Here is a 23264-nt window from a genome sequence, read left to right on the forward strand (position 1 = left end):
GCAGTATTATAGTAGTTATATTCTTGTACATAGGAGCAGTATTATAGTAGTTATATTCTTGTATATAGGAGCAGTATTATAGTAGTTATATTCTTGTACATAGGAGCAGTATTATAGTAGTTATATTCCTGTACATAGGGGCAGTATTATAGTAGTTATATTCTTGTATATAGGAGCAGTATTATAGTAGTTATATTCTTGTACATAGGGGCAGTATTATAGTAGTTATATTCTTGTTCATAGGGGCAGTATTATAGTAGTTATATTCTTGTACATAGGAGCAGTATTATAGTAGTTATATTCTTGTACATAGGGGCAGTATTATAGTAGTTATATTCTTGTACCTAGGAGCAGTATTATAGTAGTTATATTCTTGTACATAGGGGGCAGTATTATAGTAGTTATATTCTTGTACATAGGGGCAGTATTATAATAGTTATATTCGTGTACATAGGAGCAGTATTATAGTAGTTATATTCTTGTACATAAGGGCAGTATTATAGTAGTTATATTCTTGTACATAGGAGCAGTATTATAGTAGTTATATTCTTGTACATAGGGGCAGTATTATAGTAGTTATATTCTTGTACATAAGGGCAGTATTATAGTAGTTATATTCTTGTACATAGGAGCAGTATTATAGTAGTTATATTCTTGTACATAGGGGCAGTATTATAGTAGTTATATTCTTGTACCTAGGAGCAGTATTATAGTAGTTATATTCTTGTACATAGGGGGCAGTATTATAGTAGTTATATTCTTGTACATAGGGGCAGTATTATAATAGTTATATTCGTGTACATAGGAGCAGTATTATAGTAGTTATATTCTTGTACATAGGGACAGTATTATAGTAGAAATTTTCTTGTACATAGGGGCAGTATTATAGTAGTTATATTCCTGTACATAGGGGCAGTATTATATTAGTTATATTCTTGTACATAGGGGCAGTATTATAGTAGTTATATTCTTGTACATAGGGGCAGTATTATAGTAGTTATTTCTCTATCGCCTTTCATTGGGGGACACAGGAAGCATGGGGTATATGCTGCTGCCACTAGGAGGCTGACACTATGCAAATAAAAAAGTTAGCTCCTCCTCTGCAGTGTACACCCCACCGACAGGAAGTAGGATATTCAGTTTAGCTTAGTGTCAGTAGCAGGTGGACATGGGTCTTTCATTAGACCCTTATCTATCTCAGTGTGCGTCGTTCCTTTTCGGATTTTCCGGAGGGATACAGGGTGATCAGTCGCACCTGTAATGCCACAATGCGGACTATGAGTATGGCGTGTACTGCCACCCCGTATCCTCATAGATCCCACAGCAGGACCAAGATCCTAGCACACAAACGTGCTTAGAAGTCCGGTCCTAGCTCCGTCCCCCACCCACTCGCCCACCAGAGCCTGTCGGTTGGAGGAGACGAGGACGTCCATCAGCTCCCTGGACGTCTGATTTTTTTCCCCGGATTGAGGTTAGTAAGGACGGCGTGGGATGTTTTAGGTGAGTATTCCACATAGCAGCCGTCCCTACCCCCAAAGTACCTCTGAGTCCCACCTCAGTTCCGGGGTAGTCATTTGGGAGTCCCTTGTTATATATTTTTCCAGGCTGCCTTGGCCTTGTCGACGTTTTCATTTAGCCTTCCATATTGGCCGCAGGGGACACATGGGGCGGGGGTCGTCGCTCTGTTCGCGTGGCAGCCGCGCTACTTCCTCGGTGGCCGCACTGTTCTCCGGCGCGGTGGCCTTACATGCGACCGCGCTGCCTTTTTTCCCCCTGCCGCACTGTGTTCTGACCCGCTGCGGTGGCCATGCAGGTGGCCACGCCGCTTTCCTGATGGGAGGGAGGAAGAGTGCACTTGCAGCCGCACTGTTCTTTTCTGACACGGCGCGGCTGCCTCGCAGGCAGCCGCACCGCCTTCTCCAGCGGCCACACTGTTTCTGTCCCGGCGCAGCGGCCTTACAGGTGGCCGCGCCGCTTTCCTGACAGGAGGAAGAGTGCACTTGCAGCCGCACTGTTCCTTTCTTGCAGCTGCGCCGCCTTCTCCTTCGGCCGCACTGTTTTCTGCCCGGTGCGGCGGCCTTGCAGGCAACCACACCGCTCGTTATTCCGGCCGCACTGTGCCCTTTTGTCACGGTGTGGCGGCCTTGCAGGCAACCGCGCCGCCTTTTCCAGGCATCCGCACTTCTCCCACCGCTGCGGCCCTTCCCGGCGGCCGCCAGCCTCAAATTTAGGCCCCAGCTTCTACCGGGGCCTACTTCCGGCGCCGGACTCCTCCCACTTTTTTTCCCTCGGGCAGGCTTTTCCCCCGCCCGACTATCATCGGTGAGCTCTGCCCACCGGCGCCATCTTGGTTCTCCTGGCCTGGCAGTTAGCTCCGCCCACCACTCCCCGTGCATCAGCGCCAGGAACGTTTTTCTTCGCCCATCTTATGAGCGCGAATTTCTGGCGTCCTCGCATCTCCCCACTGCTGTTCTTCAGCCCCGCAGCAAGTTACGGACAAGAGGGTGCCCCAGATGTGACTGCCTGTTCTCCTAGGGGCTATCGTTCCTGAGGAGCATCTTCCTAACCGTGCAGCCTTCCATCTGGAAACCGCAGCGTCTGCCATGAGTAGCTCTGCACCGCAGACTGACACTCCCCCCTGCCCCCCTAACCTTCTGACATTTTCCTCAGGGGCCCGTTCGGTCTAATTTTAAGGGAGGTCGCTCCCGGCCTCCTACTTATTCCCTCAGGCAGGCCTGCAGCAACCCACATTATGCTCACCGCCCAGCTGGGCCTCCTCTCTGTCTCTATCAGTAGCGAATCTCACACGGGTGTTCCAGACCCTTGTGTCCGTGTTCGATCGGTTACCCCTGCAAACTTCCGTGATAGCCAGCAGGTCGCAAGAAGCTCCGTCCGAGACTTCCAAGACAGGCCACAAAGATCCAGACAGGAACGCCGGTCTGAGTTCTCTTCTCGGTCCATCTCGCCCCACGGTTCTTCTCTGTGGTCGACTTTCCCCTGGTCCTCCCCCCCCCGGAGTCAGGTGAGGCTTTCTCTGATGTGCCTTCGGAGGATAATTTGGGGCCGGATTCTAACCAAATCGCTAGCATGAGGGATATGGTTCAAAGCCTCATTGGAGCGACCAATCAGACCTGTGGCATCAAAGATTCCTCTACGGAACCCGCAGATCAGGCAGTCTTGTTTAGACGGTCTAAACTATTCGCTCCTCATCCTGAATTCGAGGAGCTTCTGGCCAGAGAAAGAGAGATTTCGATCAGACGTTTTCAAAGCCTCTTAGAGTCTCATATCTCTTTCCTCCAGATCTCATCGCCAACTGGAATGAGAGGCGATAGAGAATGACTTCTCCCTCTGTGGATCCGCCGGTTTCTAGACCTGCCACCAACACAGTCCTCACGCTGTCCGGTGGGGCGTCTCTGAAAGATTCCATCGATAGGATCATGGAATCCTTCACGAAGTCGGCTTTCGAAGCTGCCGCATCTTTCCTATGCCCAGCCTTTACTTCCACTTGGGTTTTTCGAAGTCTGTATCCGAATGGGCTAAACAGCTCCGTTGGGGCATTCAAGCCGGAGCTCCACCAGACTGGCTGGCGGAACTTGCCACCCAGATTACTCACGCCGGGGAATAGTTGGTTCCGCTACCCTGGACGCCGCGTCTGACGCTCAGGCGCCCAGTAATGTTGCTGCCAGCCGTCGCACCGTTTTGGCTCAAGACCTGGCAGGTGGATTTGTCATTTTTAAGGAGGCCACCAGCGGCACCAGTTCTATTCGCCAGACCTCACCTACCTCCCCCTAGGCAGCAACTTTGGTCTTTTCGGCCTTTTTCGTCGTTTCACGGCATCAGATTCCTCTTCCCAACAGCAGAGGCCACAGGCACGTTAAGAGAAGAAGGTATCCTTCGGACTCACTCCTTCCGGCGTTCCCGCTACTCCTGAGGTGGATCCTACAGGTCTAGGACTGGAGGATCCACCTAGGCATGACTCACGACTAGACCCCAGGCTGGGCAGCCGTCTCCTCTTCCTCAGGGACGTCTGGGTCTCCTCAGTAGAGGACGCATGGGTCAGGGAACTTGTATCCCCTGGATACAAAATAGATTCATTTCACGGCCCCGGGATCGTTTTTTCGAATCCCGACCTCCAAGAGACCCCGCTCTAGTCCCGGGTTTCCTTGCAGCCTTTGCTTCCCTCCTTAAATCCGAGGTAATCGTTCCCGTCCCAGAACAGGAACAGTTCACAAGCTTCTTTTCGAATCTCTTTGTACCGAAAAAGGACGACAAGGTTCGTCCCAGTCTGGATTTCAAATTGCTGAACAAAAAGTTCATCTGAGACACTTCAGGATGGAATCCCCTCGTTCAGTAATCGCTTCCATGGAGGCTCAGGAATTTCGGTTTCATGCTTCCGAAAGTCTATCCATCGTTCCCGACACTCTAGCCGTTTCGGGTGGCTCGTCAACAAGAAGAAGTCCTGTCTTGTTCCCTCTCAGCGCCTCGTATTTCTGGGCATGTTCTTCGACACTTGTCGGACCAGAGTCTTCCTACCCGAAGACAAGATATCCCTCCTTCTTCGGGAAGTTCGGTTGCTCCAGGGTTCTTGGCTTCCCTCCTTTCCGATGGGCCATGAAGGTCCTGGGGAGGTTGGTTGCAACATCGGAAGCGATTTTCCTTCGCCCATTTCTTTCAAGACTTCTTCAGCAGGCTATTCCATCACAGGAGGACAGGTCTGTCTTCTCCCTGCATCGTCCGATCCGGCTTTCTTCCCGGGTCAACGGTTCCCGGCTCGACTGGCGGCCGAGGTCACCTCTCATATCCCAGAGCAGGCCTTCCTTCCAGTTCTCTGGCAGGTGGTGGCGACGGACGCCAGCCTGCTCGACTGAGGCGCGGGGCTTTGTCACCTGTTTTTTTCAGGGTCGTTGCAGGAGTCCTCTCTGCCGATCAATGTCCTCGAGTTCCGGATCATCTTTCTGTCTTTTCTTCACTGGGTAAGGATTCTCAGGAGTCTGCCAACTCGAATCCAGACAGACAATGCCACAGCAGGGGCATATGTCAACCACCTGGGGTGGACTCGGAGTCCTCTAGCCTCGACCAAGGTTTCCAGGATCCTCCTTTGGGCAGAGGCAATGGTCCTGGTGAGATCTGCAGTGCATGCCCCTGGCGTGGACATTTAGGCCGTCGACTTCCTCAGCCGCGAGGGCCTCGTGGCAGGGGAATGGTCCTTAATTCAGGAGGTCTCCCATCGGTTTTCTCTTCGATGGGGGACTCCGGAAGTGGACCTCACGGCGTCCCAATTGAACAGGAAGGTCCCTCGCGTCGTCCCAAGGTCCCGCGATCCTCTCGCAGTGGTGCTGACGCTCTGGCCATTCCTTGGTCGCAGTTCGTGCTCCCCTATCGGTTCCCACCCCTTCCCTTGCTTTCCAAGCTGTTGGAAAAGATCAAAGCGGAAGGAGTGCCGGTCATTCTGATCACCCCGGATTGGCCCAAGAGTTCTTGGTTTGCGGAGATCGTCAATCTTCTCGCGGACGCCCCCTGGCGCCTTCCAGACAGGCCCGATCTGCTGTCTCAGGGTCCGATCTACCACCCGAATTCTCGGTCACTCAGTTTAACGTGGCTGTGGAGACCGCAGTTCTAAGAGCGTCCGGTGTTGTGAATTCCGCTCTTGGGCTCCCTCCGGTGGTTGTAAGTGGCACTTTTGTGAGTTCTGCTCTTGGGCTCCCTCCGGTGGTTTTGAGTGGAACTGCTGCTCCTTGGATTTAGCAGTCAGCAGCTGCTTCCACTGATCGTCTTTCTGGCTCGGCTATTTATCCTGGCTCTATCCTTCAGCCTGGGCCAGTTGTCAATGGTTCCTGGTTGGATTCACATCTCTGCTTGGATTTCCCTGATATTCTGACCAGTTCAGCAAAGATAAGTCCTTGCTTGTTCTTTTGCTGTCCACATATTGTGGACTTAATCGTTCAGCACTTTCTATGTTTTTTCTTGTCCAGCTTGTCAATATGGATTTATTCAGTTAAGCTGGAAGCTCTGGGAAGCAGATTTACCCTCCATACCTTTAGTCAGGTGTGGAGATTTTTGTAAACTCTGTGGTGGATTTTTCTAGTTTTTTTATACTGACCGCACAGTATTCTGTCCTGTTCTATCTATCTAGCTAGACTGGCCTCCTTTGCTACATTCTGATTTCATTCTGCGTATGTCATTTCCCTCTCCACTCACAGTCAATATTTGTGGGGGGCTGCCTTTCCTTTGGGGATTTTCTCTGAGGCAAGATAGCTTTCCTGTTTCCATCTTTAGGGGTAGTTAGTCCTCCGGCTGTGACGAGGTGTGTAGGGAGTGACAGGAACATCCCACGGCTACTTCTAGTGTTGTGATAAGCTCAGGAACTGCGGTTAGTACAGGTACCACCTCCTCCAGAGCTCGTCCCATGTTGCTCCTAAACCACCAGTTCATAACAGTCCGGCCTTTCGGTCCGGACGATTCACACCATTATCCAGGCTAGGAAGCCTTCGTCTTCCAGAACCTACTATCATACCTGGAAGGCTTACTTCCGTTGGTGCGAGTCCAACCGCTTTTCACTATGTCCTTTTCCCTGCCTTCCCTTTTGGCTTTCCTTCAAACAGGACTGAATTCGGGCTTCGCTCTTAGTCCCCTAAAGGGCCATGTTTCTGCGCTCTTCTTTCCTTTCAGAAGATGTTATCATCTCAGCCACAGGTTAAGACCTTCCTTCAAGGAGTGGCCCACGCTGTCCGTCCGTACAGGGCCCCTGTGGATTCATGGGATTTACAGCTTGTGCTGGACGTTCTGAGGGGTTTCCCCCCTTTGAGCCTCTCAGGGAGTTTTCCCTGTCAGTTTCCATCTTGGAAGGTGGTTCTTCTTGTGGCCATCACTTTGGTCCACCACGTCTCTGAGTTGGCGGACATTTCTTGACGACCTCCTTTCTTGGTTATCCACCAGGACAAGGTGGTCCTCAGGCCTCCGCCTTCCTTCCTTCCCAAGGTGGTTTTCACCTTCCTCCTCAAGGAGGACATCGTTCTACCTTCCTTTTGTCCAGCTCCGACTCATCCTCTGGAGCGATCGTTGAACAAGCTGGATCTCGTCAGGGCAGTGAGGATCTCCCTGGCTAGAACGGCCGCTTTCCGGAGGACGGATTCCCTTTTCGCCGTCCCTGATTGCACGCATAGATGCCTGCCGGCTTCCAAAGCGACTATTGCTCGCTGGATCAGAACGGCAATTTTGCAGGCTTACCGTGTCAAGAACAGAGTGCCCCCTTCCGGGATAAAGGCTCACTCTACCCGGGCAGTCGGCGCTTCCTGGGCGGTGCACCACAGGGCTTCCGCCTTACAGCTTTGCAAAGCGGCAACCTGGTCTTCCATCCACACGTTCGCCACATTTTACAAGATCCATACCTATGCTTCGGCGGACGCCAGCCTAGGCAGAAGGATCCTGCAGGAGGCAGTGGTGAGTCCTCTGACCTGATGGAAGTCTTTTTTTCCCACCCCAGGGACTGCTTTGGGACGTCCCATGGTTCCTGTGTCCCCCAATGAGAGGCGATAGAGAAAACAGGATTTTTGGTTGCTTACCGTAAAATCTGTTTCTCGGAGCCTTCATTGGGGGACACAGCTCCCTCCCAAGTTGAACAGCTCTGTTTATTGTGTTATACTGTTAACGTTTGAGTTCTTTGAACACTGTTTGAGTGTTTGAAACTGTTAAACTGTAAAGCGCTGCGGAATTTGTTGGCGCTATATAAATAAAGATTATTATTATTATATTATTATTCTTTCTCTTTTACACGTTGCTTCTCCTACTGCTTTCTCACTAACTGAATATCCTACTTCCTGTCGGTAGGGTGTACACTGCAGAGGAGGAGCTAACTTTTTTATTTGCATAGTGTCAGCCTCCTAGTGGCAGCAGCATACACCCATGGTTACTGTGTCCCCCAATGGAGGCTCCAAGAAACAGATTTTACGGTAAGCAACCAAAAATCCTGTTTTTCTTGTACATAGGAGCAGTATTATAGTAGTTATATTCTTGTACATAGGGGCAGTATTATAGTAGTTATATTCTTGTACATAGGGGCAGTATTATAGTAGTTATATTCTTGTACATAGGGGCAGTATTACAGTAGTTATATTCTTGTACATAGGAGCAGTGTTATAGTAGTTATATTCTTGTACATAGGGGCAGTATTATAGTAGTTATATTCTTGTACATAGGAGCAGTATTATAGTAGTTATATTCTTGTACATAGGAGCAGTATTATAGTAGTTATATTCTTGTACATAGGGGCAGTATTATAGTAGTTATATTCTTGTACATAGGGGGCAGTATTATAGTAGTTATATTCTTGTACATAGGGGCAGTATTATAGTAGTTATATTCTTGTACATAGGAGCAGTATTAGGGCATGTTCACACTTTGCAGATTTTGCTGCGGATTTTTCCGCAGGGGATTTGGAAAAACCGCATTGAAAAACCGCAGCGGTTTTCCGTGCGGATTTTCCTGCGGTTTCTTCTGCGGATTCCTCTGCGGGTTTTCAACAGCACTTTCCTATTGGTGCATGTTGAAAACCGCTGCGGAATCCGCAGAAAGAAGTGACATGCTCCTTCTTTTTTTCCGCAGCAATTCCGCGCGGTTTTTAAAGGGATTTTCTGCAAAGTGGGAACAGCGGATTTTGTTTTCCATAGGGTAACATTGTACTGTACCCTGCATGGAAAACTGCTGCGGATCCGCAGCGTCAAATCCGCAGCGGATCCGCAGCAAAAACCGCAAAGTGTGAACATAGCCTTATAGTTATATTCTTGTACATAGGAGCAGTATTAAAGTAGTTATATTCTTGTACATAGGAGCAGTATTATAGTAGCTATATTCTTGTACATACGGGCAGTATTATAGTAGTTGTATTAGTGTACATAGGGGGCAGTATTATAGTAGTTATATTCTTGTACATAGGGGCAGTATTATAGTAGTTATATTCTTGTACATAGGGGCAGTATTATAGTAGTTATATTCTTGTACATAGGAGCAGTATTATAGTAGTTATATTCTTGTACATAGGGGCAGTATTATAGTAGTTATATTCTTGTACATAGGGGGCAGTATTATAGTAGTTATATTCTTGTACATATGAGCAGTATTATAGTAGTTATATTCTTGTACATAGGAGCAGTATTATAGTAGTTATATTCTTGTACATAGGAGCAGTATTATAGTAGTTATATTCTTGTACATAGGGGCAGTATTATAGTAGTTATATTCTTGTACATAGGGGCAGTATTATAGTAGTTATATTCTTGTACATAGGGGCAGTATTATAGTAGTTATATTCTTGTACATAGAGGCAGTATTATAGTAGTTATATTCTTGTACATAGAGGCAGTATTATAGTAGTTATATTCTTGTACATAGGGGGCAGCATTATAGTAGTTATGATACAACGCAGGAATTATTGTAGAATTATTTTATAATTGATGATACCAAGATATATAACAGATAACGTTCTACACTGTGTTCCAAATTATTATGCAAATTGGATTTAAGTGTCATAAATAATCGTTTTGTTTTTCAAATAAACTCATGGATGGCATTGTGTCTCAGGGCTTAATGGATCACTGAAATCAATCTTAAATTCATGTGATAATTAGTTTTCCAGGTGATTATAATTAAAGGAAAACTACTTAAAAATGATGTTCCACATTATTAAGCAGGCCACAGGTTTCAAGCAATATGGGAAATATAAATGATCTCTCTGCTGCTGAAAACTGTTAAATAGTGCAATGCCTTGGACAAGGTTTGAAAACATTAGATATTTCACGAAAACTTAGGAGTGATCATCATACTATGAAGAGATTTATGACTGAAACAGAGTTCATGCAGATAAAGGCATATTGAGGAAGATTTCTGCCAGACAAATTAATTGAGAGCAGCTGCCAAAATACCATTACAAAGCAGCAAAAAGTTATTTGAAGTTGCTGGTGCCTCTGGAGTCCCTCAAACCTCAAGGTGTAGGATCCTTCAAAGGCTTGCTTTGGTGCATAAACCTACTATTCGGCCACCCCTAAACAGTGATCACAAGCAGAAATGGTTGCAGTGGGCCCAGAGATACATGAAGACTATTTTTCAAGCAGTCTTGTTTACTGATGAGTGTCGAGCAACCCTGGAACGTCCAGATGGATGGAGTAGTGGATGGTTGGTGGATGGCCACCATGTCCCAACAAGGCTGCAACGTCAGCGAGGAGGTGGAGGAGTCATGTTTTGGTCCAGAACAGCTGGTAGGGCCCTTTAAGGTTCCTGGAGGTGTGAAAATGACCTCTGCAAAGTGTATAGAGTTTCTGACTGACAACTTTGTTCCATGGTATAAAAAGCAGAAACGTGCCTTCAGGAGCAGAAGCATCTTCATGCTGACAATGCCCCATCTCATGCTGCAAAGAAAACCTCTGAGTCATTGGCTGCTATGGGCATAGAAGGAGATAAACTCATGGTGTGGCCACCATCTTCCCCTGACCTCAACCCTATAGAGAACCTTTGGAGTATCATCAAGTAAAAGATCTATGAGGGTGGGAGGCCGTTCACATCAAAACAGCAGCTCTGGGAGGCAAAGAAATACAAGCAGAAACTCTCCAAAAACTCACAAGTTCAATGGATGCAGGAATTGTGAAGGTGATAACAAAGAAAGGTTCCTATGTTAACATGTAACTTGGCCTGTTAGGAGGTTTTGGAGTTAAATAGCTTTTTTGTTCTGTGAATGTGACCTCCTAATGCTGCAAATTCTTCAAATGAGCATTTTCAGTTCTTTAAAACAGATCAAATGTTTAGAAATTCTACTGTGCCTAATAATTTGGAACAGTGCATTGTGAGTTTTTATTATTTTAGAGATTATACTGTTATCATTGGGAGGTTTCTTCAATAAAATTCAATGTATACGCTAACGGGTGATGACTTTTATTAGACTGACTGTCATTTGCACCGACCATTTAGGACAATCAGAGAAAAATGTCATTTGCATAATAATATGGAACATAGTGTATAGGAGACAGTGATAGGAAAATGAAATGTTACCCGGGGTATCTAGGCCGCCATGTAGCAGCCTATGAAGTGGAGACGTATCACATAGTGCGGCACTTACTGTTCAGGTATCCGTGTCCTTGGTCAATGTTAAAGCCGGTGGTGATGAGCAGGTTGTCAGGTGTAACAGTCAGTGCGTCAACAAATCCAGAGCTGGAGTTGTGATTGGACAGACGGGTGAGACGATCTGTAAAAGATAAATGTGGATGACCTTATGGACAGGTCATGGTATATAATGGTAATCCCATATGACAGGGGATCCAAGATGCCATGCTTAGATGAAACTGTTGGCTTCCGGACCGCTTGCACATGGGCCCCATCATTATCCAGAGCCCGGGTGGATGTCACTGCCTCCGTATGTCTGAATCTCACCTTGTTTCCAGTTGACGGCTTTAATGCACGACCCCTGAGTTGCCAAGTAAAGTTGGTCTGTAGTGGCGCAAAGACTGTACAACCCCTTCAAAGAAAGTGCCAGCGGGTCACAGGAGTGCTGAAGACTCAGAGCTCCGGAAGAAGGGACGACTCTCCAGACCTTCAAGAAACCGTCTGATGATCCAGAATACAGCAACCCCGACTGGAACTGTAGGGAAACACGTAGATGTTATCTAATGGTCCTGTGATCATAGAGACTCACAATCCCCAAATGCACACACCCGAGGGCCAATATGGAAGGACCACGGGGGCCAATGCTATGGCCAGATTGGGAGAAAAACAGAAAACTGATGTAAACTCTGGGCAGATGTTGAAACCAAATCCTAAGTGATGCAGGGCAATGGTGACCCTATAACAGTGCTAGCAAAGCACCAGCGATCACCGGTCCTCTGTATACAGGTGAGCAGCCGGTAGACGGGACTCATGTCTTTTTTAAAGGCACCGATGCCTATGATCACTGCCAGGAAAGAACAGGTTGCGGTGTAAAGATGGCGCAGTGTTCGGAGGTGGCGGTCTTCATTCAGCTGTGCCGTTCTGTAGAATGCACCGCCGTTCCGGACTCTTCCTCCCCCCCTTTACCTGCAATGCTGACACCTTCTCATCGTGCACCCTCTCGGATCCAAGGCTTTCTTGTGTTTCCAGATCCCAGACGTCGATCTTTCCACCATCTGAAAGGTAATGAAAAATAATGTGGCGTTACTGTGGAAAATCCATCTCCACCATTCATGGGGAAAAGCAAAAAAAAAGTTTTATGTAAATAATCGAAACTTCTAAAACTTTCTAAACAACTTCATGAGTTAAATTCTCACTGTTTTCAAGGGGAACCCTGTTCTGGAGATAGATGAAGATCCCACTCGTGTAAACATCCTGAATATCTGGAGTCCTAATATCCATTTAATATCTCTGCTTGTTGTCAGTAGAAAAAAAAAAAAAAGAAGAAGTGGAGCAGATTTACCAATCGGAATCTTAGTTCGTGCCCCAGATTGGCATAGCAGGAAACACAAAGTTGCAAAAAGTTATACATTGATGAAACTAGAAGTAGAAATTTTCCTTATAATTTTGCATGATTATGGTGGGAATCTGACTTCAGGGACCCCCACTAATCTTGAGGATGATGGGGCTTCACTGTGGGGGACACTGCCTGTTCACATCCACAGACCTGTGCTATGGAGCGGGAACGGGGCGCTGATGTACAAGAAAACTCGGTGGTTGAAGATCATTTCAACTTGATGAATATGCGTTTTACTTGTTTGCAGGTGAAATAAAAGCAAAGAAGAAGTTGAATAGATTCATTAGCCGGTCAGGGTCTTCAGAAAGCCGGGTGACAGCCCCTATAATGACCTGTCAGTCGGGATCACCATCCAGTGCTTGATCCCTGTGTACGAGAACATAAAAGGAGGAATAGAACACCAGAAGCCGCCGCACTAGAGGAGCCCAGGGATTTATCTTTCTAGGTCATGTCTTTATTTTCGGGGGAAGACAAGTTCTTTAGGAAGGAATTTAGAGGTTAGTCATAAAGTATTAATACCGCCAAACACAGAAACAGCAGCATATAATGTCTGACAATGGAAAGACGACGACGCAAGGACATTTTATTCTTAAAGGGGCTCTCTGCCTTAAAGAAGAAGTTGATTATAAAGGGTCCTCCCTGCTGACCCCCCAGCGATCAGCTGTAATCTACAGAGAAACCTGGCAGTAACTGTTCATTTATTCCTGCAGTGCCCCCACAGGGGAACTGAGGTATTACACAGTGGCCATTAATATCAATGAATACAGGACAGGACGGGACCTCCAGAGCAAGTACAACCTAAATGGTGGCTCGGGGGGCGCACGCCTCATGAATACAGACGGAGGTTGTTTTTATGCGGGACAAGTTGACGTTTTGAACGACCCCATTCACTTTACCATATTAAGTCCTAAAAACAGGAAGAAAAAACTCCCTTATTTTGCTGAAATAGTAAAACAAAATACAATTCCGCCAATATATTTTTGAGTTTTGTTTTCATGATGTTTATTTTAAGGCAACATGAAAATGTTCTTATATTTTAGTGGTTAAAGGGGTTTTTTCATCTCCACGATCCTATCCCAATATGTAGTAGGTGTAATAGTAATAATATTAGCAAATGCCTCCAATTAGAAATGTAGTATAGTTCTTCTGATTCGCTATGTCGCTTACCCCATGTGCAGGGCATTGCAGAAGTGTAAGTAACTATGGTAACGACCACTCATATAGTGACAAACTGTTCGTTAGACAGCTCTTATCCATGGATACCTAAGCTACTGCAATGCCTGCACATGGGGTAAGCAACATAGCGCATCAGAAGAACTATACTACATTTCTAATTCAAGGCATTTGCTAATATTATTACTATTACACCTACTACATATTGGGATAGGATCTTGGAGATAGGAATACCCCTTTAAGGAAATTGGGTTTGTGTCGCCATTTGCTGAGAACCGTAACTTTTATTTTCTCCGTGTCAGGGTTTATTTTTTGCGTGGCGAGCCAATGTTTTTATTGGGATGATTTTAGGGTACATATGATATTTTCATCCCTATTTATTGCATTCCTGGGGGGAAAAGATGCAGCAACAAAAATCGTCATTTCTGTTGTTTCAATGTTTGTATCCAAAAGGTTACATAATTTTATACTTTGATAGCTCAGATTTTTGTAGATACAAAATAAGTTTATTTTTCTGTTTTATTATTATTTTTTTTGTATTGGGAAAATTGGGGTGAGTGAAACTTATAGATTTTTAAAAACTTTTTTTAATTACTTTTTTTTTATTTTACAAGTCCCCCTATGAGAACTGAAGCAGGGATCATTTGAAATTAACAACCTCCCATGAGGTCACAGGTTGGGTGGGCTTCATCGGAGTACAAAGATGGCGGCAACAGGGGCTTTCAGCAGCGTCGCAAGTGAAGGGTGATGGGAATCGGAACGGATCGAGCCACTTAAATGGCGCTCTCAGATATTGTGTATGGCGCAGGCTCAGTTCCATGTGACCGCACTCAACATCTGCGGGACAAAAACCGGGATTATCGTGAAGGGGTTAATGTCAACAGTCGAAAAAAAAAAGTTAAAATATTTCCTTCTATTCTGCAGGAGGCAGCGAAGCAGACACAAAGAAAGGGATCATACCGATAATTGTGTCCTTGTGGTTTCTTGAGTAATTGCAGAGCAGGTAAAGGATGAGTAAGAAGCCGTTTCTATATAAAGTGTTCAGAAGTTTCCTTCCTTCTAGTCCGTTCTTTTAAGAAGTGTTATTAAAGTTAAACTCCAAAATAATGATAAAAAAAAAAAATTCAAAAAGGCCTCAAATCGTCTTTTTTGAGAAAGTGGTGGAGAATACATTACTTTTTTTCTGCTTCTGGGACAGCTGCACCCAACTTTTCTGGACCCCTGAATGTAAATCTCCTTTATTGTGGCTGAAATGAACGGCCCATTGTGAAGTCTGATTTAAAGGGATCATGACGGACCAGTGACTGGCGAGACTCACCTGAGCCAGAAATCAGCAGCTTTGTATGTGGTATATGAGTGATGGCGGACACTGCAGAGAACGTGTATATACTGAGGAGAGGCTGACCTGGGAGGAAAGCAGACAACAATCACTGCTGGGTCACCCAAAGCATAGACATCGGCCTGCGGTATCTTCTGGACGTGACAATCTCCGGACACTTATCCCATGTGCACATTGAGTTCAAGAATTTGTCTACAATTAGAGAAAAAAGTGCCTGCTTTCTTCCAGAAATAGCGCCACTACGGACCATAGGTGGTGCCTGGTACTGCAACTTAGCCTGATGCCTTTGAATGCTGCAATCCCAGACACAGCCATAGACAAGAATGGAGCTGTTTCTGGATACAAAAAACCAGACACTTATTCTTAATCCTAGACAGCCCCTCCATTAAGCAAGCAGATCTACAAAACCAAACCCTCAAATGGTTATGTCGATGTAAAAAAAAAAAAAAATTGACTCTTGGAAGTGGAGGAAAAAACGAATGCTCCAAAATGGAAAAATCACCCAGGAAAGCCGCCATGCTGAAGCTGCTGATTTATGCCGCACAGCTAGCCATCGGGTGTCAGATGTTGTCTCACTTTGCTCTTGTGAAAACCCATGGACGCTCGGCCCGCAGACAGCGCTGACGTGTACGGAGGAGTTGGGATCGCCACCTTTACCTGTGCGCAGACTCCACACTTTGATGCTGCTGTCAGACGATCCGCTGCAGACAAAATGTTCTCCAGGAGGTAGAAGATCTGAGTCTAAAAGTAAAAAATAAAAATATCCTTCACTTTTTTGGTCCAGACGCCGCCCCATCATCTTGTCTAGGGGTCACTTACGTAGTTTGGTGTCATCCAGGTCGACCATGACCAAGCAGGTGATGGCTCCAGTGTGGCCACACAGCGTCCTGACCTCCGACCGGGACCGAATATCCCATACACGTACTGAGGTGTCCCAGCTGTCCCAAGAAGCAGGGTATAAAGGGATGGAAAAAAGGAAAAATGGAGGCAAAGGGCAAGAGATAAGTGGGGGAAGACAGCTTCCTATCACTGATGTGGATGAGTGTATAATACTGGGAAGAGTACAGGCGACCATCCCCTGATCCCAAAACACCCATCTTTAACCTCTTCCCACACATGACGTACATGTAGGTCATTCGCTGGGTGTGGGAGTTATGGAGCGGCCTCAAGAGCTGAGCCCGCACCATACAGGGCATCATGGTTCATGGTTGGGCTTCATAGCAGATCGTTATTTTTACTAAATACTGCAACATGCAATATTGAAGTCCACATGGGAACTAAGAAAAAGAAGTAAAAAGTAACTAAAAAAAAAAGTTTAAAAAAAACCCCAGAGACTTTTAAAGAAAGGTGTGCCGTGGGGCAGCACGGTGGCTCAGTGGTTAGCACAGCAGCCTTGCAGCGCTGGAGTCCTGCGTTCAAATCCCACCCAGGACAACATCTGCAAGGAGCTTGTATGTTCTGCCCGTGTTTGCGTGGGTTTCCTCCAGTTTCTTCCCACAGTCCAAAGACATACTGATAGGGAATTTAGATGGTGAGCCCCAAATGGGGACAGCGCTGCGGAATATGTTAGCGCTATATAAAGATTATTATTATTATGGCAGTTTCTGCACAGTGTGATGAGGCTGATGATCTGCGCGTCTCACCTCCCGGAGATCACGTATGTGTCATGTATGAGAACACTCGTCACTAGATCACTGTGTCCTTCCAAGCTGTCAACCGAGAATTGTGAGTTTTGCAGTGGATACCGATCTGGCAGATGGAAGAAAAGATAAAATGGTGAAAAATTTGGGTTAACACCGTGAATGTGTCGAAGCGGATGAAATGAAAGCAGAAGGAGAAGAACAAAGGGGGCAAGAGAAGTAAACATAAAGGGAAGATGTCCATTATCATCATTTACGCGGCTCCCGTTATACTCAGGGCTACACAAGGTGAGAAATGCAATTTACAGCTTTGTATTGAAAAACATTTACTGTCACCAGATTCCAAAATACAAACTGCACGTTACCAAACAGATCTGCTAGACCTGATAAAACTAGTGTACTTACTATGAAAATAGATTGGTCACTGCGGATTCTCCTGGATCTCTTTGCTGTGGATTACCAGCTCCTCCTCACTATGCTCCGCTCTATCGGTCTCAAGGACCCCGCTCTCTCCTGGTTCTCCTCCTACCTCTCTGACAGCTCCTTCACTGTATCTTTTGCTGGCTCCTCTTCCTCCCCTCTTCCCCTTACTGTTGGGGGTCCTGTCCTAGGCCCCCTCCTCTTCTCCCTATTCAACACCCCTATAGGACAAATCATCTTATGGTATCTGTCCGCCGTCTCTAACATCATGTCTCTATGTGAAACTAAATCTTCTGACTTACAGATTTGATCAGGTGTCATTTCTTTCATTGTTTTGCATTTTTTCACCCATTAACTTCAATGAAGTCAGACAACAGCGCTATAAAACCACAAGTTTAAAAATGATTTACTGCGTATTTGTTGCTTTTTTGTAGCATAAACATATTATGGTTATGTGTGGTTGTTATTTAATGTTGCGCCTTGATCTGCTCATTTTTTGTGAGATTCTAATCCTGTCGCACCTTGGAGCATTTTTTGGCACACTCTGCTTACTTTCCTTTGTCTTTATATATACATGATAGATCTATGTACTCTATGCATCACACCACCAGCCATTATTTAAATGTCATTTATATTCTGTGTGTGTATACCTTTCCATCTTATATTTACAACCAATATGGTGGTTTGATTCAGAAGACGTCGGGTATACAGTTGAAACAAGAAGTTTCCATCCACTATATAAAAACACATCTGCAGGTTTTTCTCATATCTGACATGAAATCAGAATAAACCTTTCCCGTTTTAGGACAATTAGGATTATCATAATTATTAATATTTGCCACATGCCAGAATAACAAGAGAGAATGTTTCAAGAAAAGTTTGCATCCAAATACTCAACGTGTGCACATACCCTTACTGTAGTTCATATTCATTCTCGCTTGGACTACTACAACTCTCTACTAATCAATATCCCGCTAACCAAACTTTCTCCTCTCCAATCCATCCTAAATGCAGCAGCTAGAGTTGTATTTCTGTCCAGCTGCTACACCGATGCCTCCACCCTGTACCAGTCATTACACTGGTTACCCATCCACTAGATAGTACAATACAAACAAACTTATCTCTCTCACCCACAAGGCTCTCCACAGTTCTGCACCACCCTACATCTACTCGATCTGTCTACCATGCTACCTGTGCAACTGATCTAAGACTAACTTCCTCCTTAATCCGAGCCCCCTACTTCCGTCTCCACGACTTCTCTCATGCTGAACCAGTTTTCTGGAATGCACTACCCCGCACGATCTTATACCTAGCCCCCACCTTTTAAGTGTCCTTTAAATATACCTAGCCCCCACCTTTTAAGTGTCCTTTAAATATACATCTCGTTAGTTTAGCCTATCACCTCAACTCACTAATCTAACTCCTCTGTTCCCGCTTTCTACATTTTCCTCGGGATCTGATCCCTCCTATTCATCTGTCTCCACATCCCACATGCACGCAATAGCACTGATAACTGCACTTAGACAGATCCCAGCTGATGAAGGGATCATACGGTTTATATGAAAATCCCTATTTGCTATAGTGATGGCCGGACCGTACATGACGAGCACATTCTACCCATTGTGTCCCCGTCAGTAAATGGCTGGATGGAAGGAGATCGAATACACCTGGACTCATGAGTTCTCCCACTCTTTAGCTGGTCTCATACAATTCTGAAATCAGGATTATATAGTCCTTCTGAAATGTATTTTCACAGTAAGTACATCGGCCCCATCAGGTCTGAGAGTTCTATTTAGTGCATGCGGTTTATACTGTACAATCGAATGACAGATCTATTTTAATCAGGACACTTTGTGAAATAATTTGGGATTACATCATGATCAAAAAAGTATATTTTCAATATTTTAGCACACAGTCCCTCGATGAAGACGGAAGGCAAAGATTGAAGTTGCCGAAAGGGGCTGTGGCAAACAACGAACACCGTGCCCCCTTCCTGTTTACCAGGCACAGTACTGTTCATGCAGTAGTGGCTGCAACCAGGTCCTACTCCCCTGAAAGAGACTGAGCTGCAGTGCCAGACACAGTGCTACCCAATGTACAGGTCTGTAATGGCGGCCATATTAACACCCAGCTTTCCCAGGTACTAACACAACTGGGAAAGCTGAACACAATTTTTAATAACTTGGCTGAAGACGTACAACCCCTTTAACTGAATATTTAACAAACCTGTCAGTGGTCCCGCGGGGGCCGGCGTCTCATCTGTAGGTGCTGTCTGTAGTTGTGTGACCGTTTTTTGCTTTTTCCGGTTAGACGCTGCGGCTGGTACAGGGGTCGACCGGATGTCAGGGTCCGAGGAGAATGAAGTGTCTCTGCAAGAGCTGAAGAAAGCACAAAGTGTGCATGTATGTATCAGGGTGGGGGGCCATGAACTAGGATCACAACCAAAAAGGAATGGCGGGATGCCCACGGGAACTTCCTGCGCCCCTTGTCCCTTCTGGGGTTAATGGCGAGAACAAACCGCCGATGTGATTACAGTGATAGTCGTAGGGATGGACGTCACTGCGACTTCACGCTGAAGCTTCCCGACGGGTAATATGGAGGAAGCAGCTGTCTGGCACGAGCCCCTGACTGCGCTAATGAAGGGAATCAACACCGGATTCCCTATACAGCGGGGGGCACAGGCTGGTAACAAATCCCAGTCCACGTGCATAATGATTATAGCCTGCCCACAGCACGCACCAGGACGAGAGTCACTGATACCGGATATATCCCCCCGCTGTCATTACATGGCTGCTGGATCCCGTAATCAGGGCTGATTCATTTACTAATATAACTTTATAGGGCTCGGATGGCATCTGATACAGAGCTCCAAACCTTCTACGTCTCCACATACAACCATGGCGCCAAAAGGATATGCCATAGATGTGGGTCTTAGCTCAGAGACGGGGGTCCTGCCTGAGGAGATGGCCACCGGCAGATAATGAATGGGAGTTACGGAAACAGCTGAGCATCTAACACATTTATGGGATACGGCCCAAATGTCGTCGATGGTAAAACGTCTGAAATTGAAAGAATGGACAGGAGACAACTTATTGATCACTGGGGCCTGACCAATGTGACCCTCAGCGATCCCAAGAAACAGAATCTGGATCTGCAAAGCCCCCTCTGAAGGACGCGGAGGTGCACATGCTCGCTCCACGCTCCGTATGACTGTCGGCGATGGCGGAGCGATGTTCCCAGTGTCTTCATGCACAACTGTAGAGTCTCATCCTCAGATCTAAAGCCCCCCTTTTTGGGATCACTGGGGGCCTGACCATAATTTTCACCCCTTTAATAAAATTGTGATTGCCAGCAGACATTCGCCTCCTTATGGGACAGTTGGACACTGACACTGGACTCAAAGTTGTCCGGATCCTCAAACCCTCGCTGACTAATGTGACCCTCATTCTGGATGACGGTACTTTACCCCCTGACGTACCTGCACTCTTCACTCGTCTCCACATCTTCCTCCTTGGGCTTCTCCTCCTCGATGATCTGAGATAACAATTCCTCTACATGTCTCCGCAGCTCGTGTTTTCGGGCAACCTAAATAAAGGAAGGGGTCATTGCTAATACCTAATAACTGGTGTTGATTTTGGTTTGTGGCCCACGGGATGCTGAAAAATGCACCAAATTTATTAAGAGGAAGGCTCCTGTTAAAGGGGTTGTCCAGGATGGAGATAGGACGTACGTTCAGAGCGGGTCATCAACATCCGGTTAGTCGGGGTCCTAATCCTGGCACCCACCAAACTTCTGAAAGTACAAAGTGTACGGAGCCAGGATAGCTCAGCAGCATACACCATGTAGTGGCCGTTCTCGGTACTGCAGCTCAGCTCCTATTGAAGTGAATGTGATCTGAGTGATCTGATTCATCTTGGGTAGATTCACTTTATTAGATAAATTGGTCCAAATGAAATGAAAAGTGCTCCAAAAAGACGTGTACCATGCTCTGAGGTCTCGCCAGACCCCAAAAGTAGAATGCTGTAAGGTGTTACTGGCCTGTCTTAGGCTATTTGTTCAGCTGTCGCAGCTTGCAGGCTCTTCCACACTGACTAGACCTCAAGTGGTCGTCAATTATGTCCGCTGCACCCCATGTGACTATGTATGGCCCAGATACTGCTGGAAGATCCAAAAACTGGAGTAATCGAGCAGAGGATGGGGCAGGGGATGAGGCAGAGAATGAAGCAGAGAATGGGGCAGAGGATGACGCAGAGAATGAAGCAGAGGATGGGGCAGAGAATCGGGCAGAGAATGAAGCAGAGAATGACGCAGAGGATGGGGCAGAGGATGACGCAGAGAATGGGGCAGAGGATGAGGCAAAAAATGAAGCAAAGGATGGGGCAGAGGATGACGCAGAGAATGAAGCAGAGGATGAAGCAGAGGATGGGGCAGAGAATGGGGCAGAGAATGGAGCAGAGAATGGAGCAGAGAATGGGGCAGAGAATGACGCAGAGGATGGGGCAGAGAATGAAGTAGAGGATGGGGCAGAGGATGAGGCAAAAAATGAAGCAGAGGATGGGGCAGAGGATGGGGCAGAGGATGGGGCAGGGAATGGGGCAGGAAATGGGGCAGAAGATGGGGCACGGAATAGGGCAGAGTGTTATGGTTCCCAATGGCAGGGGAACATCAGAAACATAGAAAAACGGACAAGCTCTCGGGTGATGGAAACTAGAGCTGACCGCGATGCTAAACCTATACACACAACTAATAGTAGCCAGGGAACGTGCCTACATTTTCGCTAGACGTTTCGCACCAGCCGGAGGACTAACTACCCCTAATAGATGAAACACAGTCCTGGCTTGCCTCCAGAGGAAAATTCCCCACAGGAGATAGTAGCCCCCCACATATAATAACGGTGAGTTAAGGTGAAAAGACAAACGTAGTATGAAAACAGATTTAGCACAGCGAGGCCCACTAACTAGATAGCAGAAGGATACAATAGTGGACTTCGCAGTCAGCTACAAAACCCTATCAAAAACCATCCTGAAATTACTTTAAACTCATGTGCCAACTCATGGCACCGGAGTGGCAATTTCAGCCCACAAGAGCTTCCAGCTGCAGAGAATCACATAACTGCAAACTGGACAAAACATACAAAAATAGACTAAGGACAGAAATGTCCAACTTAGCTGGTCAGCAGACTGGGAGCAGGTACATGCAACAGAAAGACTCTGGTTACATTGATGGCTGGCACTGGAATGACTGAGGAACAAGGCTAAATAGGAAACTCCCACATCCTGATAGAAACAGGTGAAAAGCTCACAAGACACCAGTACCATAAGCGACCACTGGGGGAGCCTAATAACCGAATCACAACAGTACCCCCCCCCTTAAGGAGGGGGCACCGAACCCTCACAAGAACCACCAGGGCGATCTGGATGAGCCCTATGAAAGGCACGGACCAAATCAGAGGCATGAACATCTGAAGCTGAAACCCAAGAATTATCCTCCTGACCGTAGCCCTTCCACTTAACCAGATATTGAAGTCTCCGTCTGGAAACACGGGAGTCCAAGATTTTCTCCACCACGTACTCCAATTCACCCTCAACCAGCACAGGAGCAGGAGGCTCAACAGAAGGCACAACTGGCACCTCATACCTCCGCAATAACGACCGATGGAAAACATTATGGATAGCAAAGGATGCTGGGAGGTCCAAACGAAAAGACACAGGGTTAAGAATTTCCAAAATCCTATAAGGACCGATGAACCGAGGCTTAAACTTAGGAGAAGAGACCCTCATAGGGACAAAACGGGAAGACAACCACACCAAGTCCCCAACACGAAGACGAGGACCAACACGACGATGGCGATTAGCAAAATGCTGAGTCCTCTCCTGGGACAACTTTAAATTGTCCACCACCTGACCCCAAATACGATGCAACCTGTCCACCATAGTATCCACTCCAGGACAATCCGAAGATTCCACCTGACCAGATGAAAAACGAGGATGGAACCCCGAATTGCAAATGAAAGGGGAAACCAAAGTGGCAGAACTGGCCCGATTATTAAGGGCAAACTCTGCCAACCGCAAAAAGGTGACCCAGTCATCCTGATCCGCAGACACAAAACACCTCAAATAAGTCTCCAAGGTCTGATTAGTACGAAAAAGACAAATCAATGCCCATCCTGGCACAAAACGCCCGCCAAAATCTGGACACAAACTGAGAT

The 23264-nt window shown here is 46.4% G+C and overlaps 1 protein-coding gene across 2 annotated transcripts in view; it reads right to left on the minus strand.

The window, feature by feature from the left end:
- LOC143769547 (NACHT domain- and WD repeat-containing protein 1-like) overlaps positions 1-23264 on the minus strand; it is a 44734-nt gene that overhangs the window by 13188 nt on the left and 8282 nt on the right. For both annotated transcript variants that reach the window (XM_077258203.1, XM_077258202.1), the window contains exons 3-11: positions 20535-20641; positions 19283-19434; positions 16640-16745; positions 15816-15934; positions 15654-15737; positions 14976-15062; positions 12055-12143; positions 11416-11623; positions 11105-11230 (exon numbers count right to left, since the gene is read on the minus strand). In XM_077258203.1, coding sequence (XP_077114318.1) covers positions 11105-11230; positions 11416-11623; positions 12055-12143; positions 14976-15062; positions 15654-15737; positions 15816-15934; positions 16640-16745; positions 19283-19434; positions 20535-20641 — 1078 coding nt within the window. The remainder of the gene's footprint in view (positions 1-11104; positions 11231-11415; positions 11624-12054; positions 12144-14975; positions 15063-15653; positions 15738-15815; positions 15935-16639; positions 16746-19282; positions 19435-20534; positions 20642-23264) is intronic.

This window comes from Ranitomeya variabilis, chromosome 4 (assembly GCF_051348905.1).
Source record: "Ranitomeya variabilis isolate aRanVar5 chromosome 4, aRanVar5.hap1, whole genome shotgun sequence".
NCBI classification, from domain to species: Eukaryota; Metazoa; Chordata; class Amphibia; order Anura; family Dendrobatidae; genus Ranitomeya; species Ranitomeya variabilis.